Source organism: Ctenocephalides felis, unplaced genomic scaffold (genome assembly GCF_003426905.1).
Source record: "Ctenocephalides felis isolate EL2017-DRISC unplaced genomic scaffold, ASM342690v1 CF-g0.4_SCAFFOLD_03570, whole genome shotgun sequence".
Lineage (NCBI taxonomy): Eukaryota > Metazoa > Arthropoda > Insecta > Siphonaptera > Pulicidae > Ctenocephalides > Ctenocephalides felis.
Window position 1 is genome coordinate 26,718,930 of NW_020539724.1, and position 10,957 is coordinate 26,729,886.

Genomic DNA, 10,957 nt, shown 5'->3' on the forward strand with positions numbered 1-10,957 from the left:
GTGTGACCTTGGACCATAGACTCAGCTTCACAATACATATTAACACAGCAGTTTCCAACCTTTTCTTCCTTGCGCCCCTCTTTCGAATGATAAATTTATTGCGCCCCCCTCCCATTCTTATTTTTCTAACAATTTAATTTAAATATACTTAATATAACTGAAATTATGCCAAATAATACACAGTATTATAAAAAATATACATACAAACATAACTATTTATTATAAAAATTTTCTGTTTCACATAAGTAAGATCTCACAAATGGTAATAAAATTTCTAAAGCATTATTTGCTAAAGTAGGAAAATCGTCCTTTACTGGTAACCAAAACTTAAGAATATATTTTCGTCCTGAAATATCTGCGTCAATGTGCTATCACTATCTACTTAGATAAATCAATTATCATTTTCTGCTCTGCTGTTGAATGACTAAAATTATCATGTTTCTCAATGACAAATGGATTTCTAATCCATTCGTATTTGGACGTAATTAGATAAAGTAATGCGAAAATTAGTTTCGTAGACTAGTCATATGACTGATATAATAATAAGATCTTTACTTACTTCTTTCATCAGTTAAAGTTATAAAGTTATTTGATACTAGCTATACACAGTTCTAATTTTTTCATTAAAGCCGTAATTTTGTCTTTCTTAACAAAAGTACGAATTTGAGATCCTTGCATTGATTTAATTAAATCGCTAAGTCTTCAAAAAATATCAACTAAATACGCAAATTTTGCGAGAAACTTTGTGTCCTAAAACAAGATTGCTCCGTCTCTTTTGTTATCAGCAAGAAATATAGCAATTTCTTTTTTGAGTTCAAACACTCTTAGAAGTACTTTAAGTATTTTGATGATTTGTTTTTGGCACTTACTCAGCATTTAAAAATAATATTTTTGAAACAGCTTCGCACCCCCCCTGAAACGGTATGGCGCCCCCCCAGGGGGGCGCGCCCCACAGGTTGGAAATCACTGTAATTAACATGAAAATTGGACAGGCTTACGGGATGATAAATCTACTGAGACCTCTCTTGAACCATAACAGCCGTCTAAGCGTGAAGAACAAGCGGACACTCCAATAATTTAGCTCAGTCATAACGATGGTTCTTTTTAAAAGTGTGCATTGAGTACGGTTGTGGCATGTATTTTTTGTACTTTTCTGGTGAAGTTAGAAAGGGGAAAAATTTTCTTAACTAAGACAAAATACGAAAGAGAAAGTGAAAGAAAAATTCAATATAAGATAAAAAAAATGTTTAAAAAATTATGTTTTGTTATACAAGTAATTATGTTAATAATATAATAGTAAGGAGATTAAATTAATTTTCCTATAATAATCATTATTGAAAAGATTTTCGCTACAAAATAAAGTCGCTTTTGTCTGTAGAAACTAAAAAAATGATAAAATATTCACTAAACATTAATAATCTTTTTTAATTAATATTGCATACTGCTGCATTAAATTAATACAAAACTAACATTTTATTATTATTTATAGATATGACTCTATGTCACTTCAAAATTTGTAACATGGGAAAGAAACGGTCGCAACACTATCCCCAGTAAGTCCAATAAAATTTACAGTTTATTCAAAAAACTTCTATGTAAAAATTTGAATTTAAATAAATTAATGTTGCAGTCAATACCGTATTTCAGTTGATCATGAAAGTGTTTTCCTTTTCAGTTAAGTCTGGGAATTCAAAACACTCGACTAGGAATTAAGTATCAAAAAAGTGATTTAAAATTAATGTATTAGTATTTTAATGTGATCCTTGTTTATGTTATGAAGTATTTTTTACAAATGATTATGTATAATTTATTTTTAATTTTTACTGTACTGAAATTTTATGCAATAGATTGTTAGATTGAAATATTAATATTGTTTGCTAAAAGTTTCTGTAGATTTCTTAATATAATAGTTTTGTATATACCCTGTACAGAATGTGCATTTGTGGATAAGGCAGATAGGTTTGAAGTCTTTAGACTAATGGAATTACTTGAATAAAGTATACTTGTGTATTACAAAGTTACTTGTGTTAATATACTAATTTTAAAACTTAGTTCATTATTGGATGCAAATTATTTTTATAATACAAGTATATAGTTGTTTTAAAGTATGACTTATTTTTTGTAAAATTAATTTATTGTATTAAATATATGAATCAATAAAATCGTGCATTTTGCAATACAACTACATATTTGAAATCCATGAAAAATTGAATTTGTATTAGAGTTTTTGGATAAGGATTAGACTAATTATCCTATCAATTTTATAAATTATTAGTAAAACTAAAATCTCGATCCATAACTTACTTGAACCAAAAAATATACCAGACAAATTGTCAACTATATTGAAGAATTGGTATAATGATTGAATAAATATTGAAGTACATTACATTTTATATTGGTTTGAAATACAAGAAGCTTGATATATATTCCAGCTGTTGAACTGAAATCAACCAATAAAACATATATTATACTATAGTTCAAAATAAAAATATTTAAAACACTTGAAAATATAAAGTAAATAAATTTCTTTATTAAAATAAATTTATATTAGAACTAATACACAACAATCTATTTATTTTAAACGGCGATTATTTGAAATACATTACTATTTTAGAATCACAGCTATTTAAAAAACTCACGTTTCTTCAGGCCTTATAATTACTGTAATTCTTTGCATAGCTCTCACAACTGTCATTTCTAAAATTTGATGTGCGGCTAAGGCAGAATAAATATCTGATGCAGTTCTTACAGGTGTTTTATTAATGTGAGTTACAATATCCCCTGGATGTAAGCCACCACTATTGAGAAACAATAAAACAAGTAAATATAGAGAAATTATAATATAAAAAATTTAAATATTAATCAATTAATATAAAATGCTGGTAAAATATGATTGAATTATACCAAATAAAAAAGTTGCCAAACTGATAGCAGAAAATTATTAGAAAAAAGTGTTAAAGAATTCAATTTAAAAACATGTGTCCACATGTATTAATAATGTCATCAAAATTTTATATAATGAAAGTATTTAAGAGCATGAATTTTATGTGAGTTTTAAGAATACTGAATAAAGATAAATAAAAATTAAAAACAGATAAATCAAATTATATTAAAAGAACATTGTTCATAGTGACAATAAGCCTATAAAGAAGATTCTGTAAAGATTTCAATTAAATCATCAAAATGGATATCGTATCAAAAAAAAAACAGTATCACATAATAATAATATTTTGATTCAAAAACTTATTATTTTGAGTTTCTGAATCTAAACATTAAGTTTCACAAATTGATTTGACAACTTCCAATCCAAAGAAGTATTATAGCGGTATAATAATACAAATAAATAATAATTAAAATTTTGAAAAATCATCTAACGTATTCTTGAAATTACCTAATCAAATTTTTGATTTCTTAAAACTACTAGACCATAATACCCCCCATAAAGTATACTGAATAATTTTAGTTATCATAGTTTGTGAAGCTTCAATTTATGTATGGCATAGGGTACATAGTCAGTACAGTGTAGAATAAAATCAGCCTCGCCCTAGTATTTAAATGATTTATAAACTGTTTTATAGGTGTTTTGTCTAAAGTATACTATTTAAAAACAACCACACTGGTAAGAAATACAAAACGAATAAATATATTTCCCTTTTGTGCACTAATAAAAAATAATTTAAGATATTTTATTATAAACAATATCGTTGAAACTAATAAAAATAAAACCTCATCATTATTTAGTTTTGAAAAAGTTTACTGTTTTTCCAGAAAGCACGTTTCAAAAGACTTCCACATGTATTCAACGATATTTTGAAGAAATGATGAGATAGAATGTACAAAATTGGTATAATTAAGCACGGCAAAGTGCCCAGCCCTTGTTGAATATAAAAAATTGGATTATATTTACTGATAATAATAATAATAATAATATTTACGAATGTGCTGGTGATCCTATAATAACTTTCCAAACTAGAACACCATGATGTACATCGGTAGGTACAGGATGATTTCTTTGTATCAGTTCTTGTAAAATATCAGGGCTCAAAGTCAGCATTGTGATACCCATGTAACGATTTCTAATTGCCGAACTAACTGTAGGATGTTTACTTCTCTCCTCACCTGCAAAAAATATTCCCCATACATGTGAGATATTCATATTTTAACACATACAAAACATAAAATAAAATATATAAAAGTTGAAACAAAGAGTTATGTAGTCTCACTACAGGATTAGCAACATATGTATCATTAAATATATAAATATAAATAAATAAATATATATATATATATATATATATACATATAATTTATATATAAAATATATATGAAGTAAGTTTTCAACATAACATTTCAAGAACAGGATAATCATTATAATATTACTTTTTTTAAGAAAATCTTTTGCATAATCTATTGGTATTGCAAAACTTATTCCAGCTGTAACTTTCATAGCATTTATGCCAATGGCTTCTCCATCCAAATTCACCAAAGGTCCACCGGAATTCCCAAATGTGATAGCTGCATCAGTCTGTATATATGTCATATCCTTTCCTAAAAAAAGAAATATATATATACTAATACTACAATGGCTTTTATTTATAATTTGTACCTCTTAAGCCAAGTTCCTGAGATGGTCTATGTGTTGTACTGACAACTCCTGAGGTCACAGTGTTACTTAAGGATAATGGACTGCCCATGGCAACCACAAATTCACCTGATCTCAATTCTGAAGAAGAACCTAGTTTCATCACTGGCAAATTTTTGACTGGAATGCGTACAGTTGCTAAATCAGACCTCATATCTACATCTTCAACTGTCCCGGTGTATGTAGTACCATCCTATAAAAAAGTAAAGTACAATGTGTAAAATATTTTTAAACATAATACTTCCCATAATTGTATATCTTGCAATTTTGTTCTTCATTATATTTTTTCATTATTTAGTTTAAATTTGAAACCAAAAAAAATGTTTAGTTAATATTGTTTATTTTCAATATGTAATTAACAAAAACATTTTTTTTATTGTTTTTCCTTGTGTGGTATGTATCAATTTTTTACTTGTCATCTTTTCTTTTAATCTATAATATATTTTAATTATAAAATTTAATTTATTTTTAAAACTTTATAAAAATTCTTTTAGATACTGAATAACAAAAATTGCTGAATGATGACACACAATCCGTGTCAAAACGTATAATATAAATAAATATTTTATTATTATCTTTTTTTTATTTTGACCATTGGCTGAAAACCAATATACAAGATATGTCTCAATATCGCACAAAAAAATCTAAATATTATATGTCATATATATATATATATATATATATATATATATATATATATTGAATGGTAGAGTCTTGGATTTGTGTATATTTTGTAGAGTTTCAAACAAGAATCCAAAAATAATACAAAATAAAAAACAAGAAAAGTTTTTAATAAACAATTTCTTTATTTAATTATTTGTTTACTGTCAACGTTTCGGAACTAGGTACGTTCCATCTCCAGGTCATCTGTCAAGAAACATGATCTTGATGAGATTTAAGCAAACAATATGTTTAGGAATAGAAAATAGATTTTTCTTAAATAATAAATTAATTGTAACAAATAATAATGTACAGAAATATGATAATATGATCAAAATGAAAATGATAAAAATAAATGAGTGGATTATCAGAACAGGATATTAAAAATGATAGAAATTTTTTGAAAGTTATGGAAAAATTTTTTTCATTAATCCTTTCTTTAAAAATTTTTTTCCATAACTTTCAAAAAATTTCTATCATTTTTAATATCCTGTTCTGATAATCCACTCATTTATTTTTATCATTTTCATTTTGATCATATTATCATATTTCTGTACATTATTATTTGTTACAATTAATTTATTATTTAAGAAAAATCTATTTTCTATTCCTAAACATATTGTTTGCTTAAATCTCATCAAGATCATGTTTCTTGACAGATGACCTGGAGATGGAACGTACCTAGTTCCGAAACGTTGACAGTAAACAAATAATTGAATAAAGAAATTGTTTATTAAAAACTTTTCTTGTTTTTTTATTTTGTATTATTTTTGGATTCTTGTTCGAAACTCTACAAAATATATATATATATATATATATATATATATATATATAAATATATGTAAATATATAACGGCACTATGTGTTATCATATTTATCATTTATATAATATAGTTAGTATTTGTGTATTTTCAATAAAAAAGGAAAAGTGTTATGAATTATAATTTTGGCAGTGAGACTGGGGAGAAACAATAGAGAGATCCCAACTGACAATTGCACTATTTTGTTTCCTCCGTGCTGTCACTATGATGAGCATATCTGTCCAGTAGAAATGCGATGCGTGTTGACAGGCCGCTACATATATATATATATATATATATATATATATATATATATATATATATATATAATATCCATATACATACATTCTTGAATGAGAGGCATATGAACATGAAACATATTACAAATTATACGTTTCACATTAGATAAGGTGAAGTTATAAGTTTGATTCTAATTTATGTGTTTTTTTTCTATATGTTATATCATATGGATAAAAATAAAAAAATCAACATGAATGATAACACAGGTCCACAAAATAAAAAAAGTAGTCTGTATTGGGTCTGCAATATATGTTTTCCAATATACTTTTTAATGCTAAACACGAATCTAATGTCCCCAAATTCGGGTTCAAACTGCAAAAAAAAGAAAAATAAAAAATAACAGCAAAATCTAGTAATTCTATTGCACGATGATTAAGATCTTATAATTTCTGTCATTTCCTAAGCCCTTTCACCTTAAATGACCTGTGTAACGCTTTCTCCGATGCTTTTTCAACTTTCGAGTTACTGTTTGTAGAATCCAGCAGCATTTAGATTTGTGTAAAAAAGTACATAGAAAAACATATGTCGCATATCCAATACAGACAACTTTTTTTATTTTTTGGACCTGTGTAATCAAGCAATAATAAGAATATATATCAAATATAAAAATTTGATTAAATGCAAACATGAAATGCAAGTCTTCTTTGGTAAAAAATATAATGTAAATTTGCTAACTTGCATGTGAATTGATAATGATTAATTATTACTAATAAATTTGGAACAGAATCATAATTATTATAGATCACTAATTAAAATAACTAGTTCATTATCTGTCTATTTATGAATGCCATATTGTGACACTTGATTCATAAAACGAGAATAATACCTATCTGGTCATAAGGAATAGAGCTTGGCGGTTGCCCATAATTGTAACACTTTATTTAAGAAACCATAATTCCTAACTGGTCATACAGAATAGATCTTTGGGGATGCTCTAGCAAATCTAATGTGGTATTGGCATGGAGGATCCAGTCAAAATTATTTAGAATGATGACAGATGCACTCTCATGATGATCTGAAGGTGCTGTATATTAAAGGCTTTATGAGAGCAAGATCTACTTATCATCATCACAAATTAGAAAATCACACCAATTCACTCATTGCTCCGCTGCTCCTTAGACAAGAAGTAAGAAGATTTAAAAAAGTATGGCTAATTAACTTGATCCAGTAAAACTGTATCTAATAGTAAATACTCATTAGGTTACTATCTAAAATTATATTCTAGTCAATCAAAATAACTCATAAAAAGTAACTAATGTTCTGAATGTTATTAATAAAAGTGTGGGTGACAAATAATTAGATGGCTAGTCATAAATTATTAATAAGAAGATCACACGGTTTATTGAGAAACAAAATATATTAGGTGCGCAACTCAATTCTCGATGTTTGTCAGTAAGTGGCTCTAGCAGTAAGGGTTGGTCGATTTTGAAAAATCCAAAACGTCTTGAACCAAGCTTAGACATATGGTAAACAAACTGTTGCGACATATAAGTGATTTCGTTTTTGCATTATATACTTCTGGTTAAGTGAATATGTCTAATTTTATGCCAAACAATCGTCATTTGCGTCATTTGCGATTTTCTTCTTCCATTTGAAAAAACCGCAGCTCTGACAATGAGCGAAACAACATGCCGAGAAGAGAAGGAGTTCTCCATCACATCGTGGCAGGTGATAAAAAGTTATCAATTGCAGCAATCCAAAAAGGAAAAAATCTCGGTTTGACCGAATATTCACTGCGAAGGTTATGCTCTGCATATGGTGGAACCAGGTTGGTGTTATTTATTATGAGCTGTTAAAACCAAGCGAAACCATCACTGGAGAACTGTATCGAACTCAATTGATGCAATTTAGCAAAAAGTCACAATACAGGTAGAGTGATTTTACTACATGACAACGCTCGGCCTCACTTTTCTAAGCCTGTTAAAACCTGCTTGGGAACGCTCAAATGAAAAGTCTTACCCCACTTGCTATATTTCCCAGATATTGCACTGTCCAATTTTTACTTGTTCCGTTCGATGGCACATGGCCTGGCTGATCAGCAGTTCAACTCATATGAAGACGTCAGAAAATGACTTGATTTGTGGATAGCGTCAAAAGATGAACACTTCTGGCACCAAGGTATGCAAGCTCTGCCAGAAAGATGGGCAAAAGATGTGTCTAGTCTTGTGCAATACTTTGAATGAATCAGATGTAAAAGTTTTTATACAATAAAGTTACATTTTCATCTAAAAACAATGAGAACTTAGTTGCGCACCTAATATGTTTGATAATCTAAAAGATTATTAATATTCTTATATATAAAAATGGAGCTCTCTTTCAAATGTCTAAGTAAAATTGGAAAACGGCTGAATCGATTTGGCCAGTCTTAGTCTTGAAAAATTCGTGCTAATCAGTAGGTTGTCGGAAAGGTGAGATATTATTTCAAAATCGCGTAGAAACTTTACACTTTTAATTTGAAAATTTTTGTTGAAGCGTAAATTAAATAAAACAATGGACGGTGGCTAACACGTGAAATGTCAAACGTTTTTGACAGATGATGTTCAATTAAGTTTAATAGAATGTTTTACGCGAATATTATTTAATTATGATTAAATAGTAAGTAGTTTTGTTCGTAGTTACATTTATACACAAAAACGTTATTAAACGGATCGCAAGTATTACTAGAGACTCATGTATTATATAGAGACTCAAAATATCAACTTTTTTAAAATTTAATATGAAAATGCATTTTTTGGCATATTTTTCTCAAACACGGTGCTCTGAAAGATCTCATCTGTATAATTATATACTCATTGGCATTTATAAAACATTTTCTAGGTTATATTATTTTTTATTTACGTTGTTTAAAATCAGAACCTAAATTTGGTATCGATCAAAGGGACATTTTGACGAATGACATTTTCCCAGTTATAATTTTCCAGAATTTATCGAAGAATAGATAGTAATATATAAAGGTCCGGGGTTAAAAAGTTCCACCACAGATGTGTCAAAAATCAGTGAAGCTAAGCATTGTTTAATAGCAATATTAGAAAGTAGAGGAAAAAAGTTGTAAAACCAGCTATAACTTTGATTCTCATGACTTTGCTATCGGGAATAAATGGTAATCTTTGAAAATCCATAATAAAAGTATTTGCTTCTGTTGGTAGTTAATAATATAATTATTTTGTAAAATACCTTTAATATTATAATAAGGCTTTGAACCTTTTTGCCACCTGCCTGTTTCAAGTTACCCTGCCAATAGGGTAGAAAGGTCTAGATAACAAATTTTTGAAAGAGATCAAAAAGGCACATTTCTACAATGATGAAGTAGAAGGCAGTTTACTGAACGTAGTCAGATAATTGTTCGTTTGATATGTGTTATTTGTTGTGATATAATTGTTATGGTTTTCACATTATAGTTTATATTTGCTCAAAGTCAAATTGGACCTTTGTGCCTCGCCCTGCTCTACATATATATTTTTTATTAAATTTACTTTAATTCATCGAATGTTACTTGAAACTTTTCAAAAAGCAGGTCAAAAAAGAAATACTTAATTCATTTTCTATCTCTCCTCGCAAAATTTGAAAATTGTGTATAAGCTCAGTAGTATTAATTACAATTTTACACAAAATTAGGAATCCCAAAAGAATCTGAAAAACTTGAAACGTAATCAATAAGTCGCAAGACCAAAAAAGACTTGGATGGATTATACTATGTTTTCTATAGAAAGTGTATAAAACTTCCAGTTTGATTGTATTGACAAAATATAGACAAACTAATGGAGTTTATTGTTTTGATAGTACCTCATTGTGTATAGCATTCAAGCAACACATCCTTATACACTTAAAGTATTATTATTTTTTATTCTCTAGAAATTGTTTAGAATATACCTTACTTAGCAAAACAACGTTTGCCGGGTCAGCTAGTGAAATATATAAATAGACAAAAAAGTAATAAAAATAAATGTTGTAACATTGACATTATAACAAATTGCATCTTGCATAATTTTTTAGAATAATGGTAATTAAACATTAAATATTTACCAGTAAACGAACTTGAACTTGGCTGTTAGGTTTGTTAATTACAACATGGGCATTTGTTAGAATAAGTCCATCCTGTCTTACTATAAACCCTGATCCATTCGAAGCTGTAGCTGGTTGCCCAGTAAAGAAATCTAATCTTCTACTGTCTTTAATTTCAATATAAACAACTGAAGGAGCTGATACTTCTACCACATCAGCTATGAAATTGTATTGACCTCGTCTTCCTTTCAAATCTTTGGAAAATATACTTGCAGCTTTGACAGAAGGGAAAACGGAAAAATCCTTTTTAAACAAACACAATCCAAAACACCCAACTGCCAGAAGGCACATGTTGGTAAATAATCTTGTACTATCCGTTTTATCATGATCTGCACCATGGCACAAATGAAAAGATAGATATTTCTGTTTGTTTAGTACGCTGCAGAAAACTTTTGGTGTTCCATAACATTGCTTGAAAATCACTCTCGACAATCCCATTGTGGGATTAAATAGTTTGACGTTTATCATTGGATAACCTATAATTCCACTCGCC

At 28.1% G+C, this 10,957-nt stretch overlaps 2 protein-coding genes across 2 annotated transcripts in view; one reads left to right on the forward strand and one right to left on the reverse strand.

Annotated features, from left to right (window-relative positions):
• The window catches only part of LOC113383690, a 37,864-nt gene extending 36,307 nt beyond the window's left edge, over window positions 1-1,557 (forward strand). The window contains exon 4 of the mRNA XM_026621940.1: window positions 1,490-1,557. Coding sequence (XP_026477725.1) covers window positions 1,490-1,557 — 68 coding nt within the window. The remainder of the gene's footprint in view (window positions 1-1,489) is intronic.
• Window positions 1,558-2,588: 1,031 nt separating this feature from the next.
• LOC113382759 (serine protease HTRA2, mitochondrial-like) lies at window positions 2,589-10,946 on the reverse strand. The gene is made up of 5 exons (XM_026620990.1): window positions 10,426-10,946; window positions 4,607-4,835; window positions 4,381-4,548; window positions 3,936-4,119; window positions 2,589-2,798 (listed from the first exon to the last, which is right to left on the reverse strand). Exons 1-5 carry the CDS (start codon window positions 10,930-10,932, stop codon window positions 2,636-2,638), a joined length of 1,251 nt encoding a protein of 416 aa, XP_026476775.1. The 5' UTR covers window positions 10,933-10,946; the 3' UTR covers window positions 2,589-2,635.
• Window positions 10,947-10,957: the final 11 nt, after the last annotated feature.

Coding starts and splice junctions, on each gene's coding strand:
- LOC113382759 (XM_026620990.1), bottom strand. CDS start 10,932: ATGATAAACGTCAAACTATTTAATCCCACAATGGGATTGTCGAGAGTG. Junction 4,120..4,380: donor AAAAGATTTTCTTAAAAAAA/GTAATATTATAA, acceptor TATTTTTTGCAG/GTGAGGAGAGAAGTAAACAT. Junction 2,799..3,935: donor ATAGGATCACCAGCACATTC/GTAAATATTATT, acceptor GTTTCTCAATAG/TGGTGGCTTACATCCAGGGG.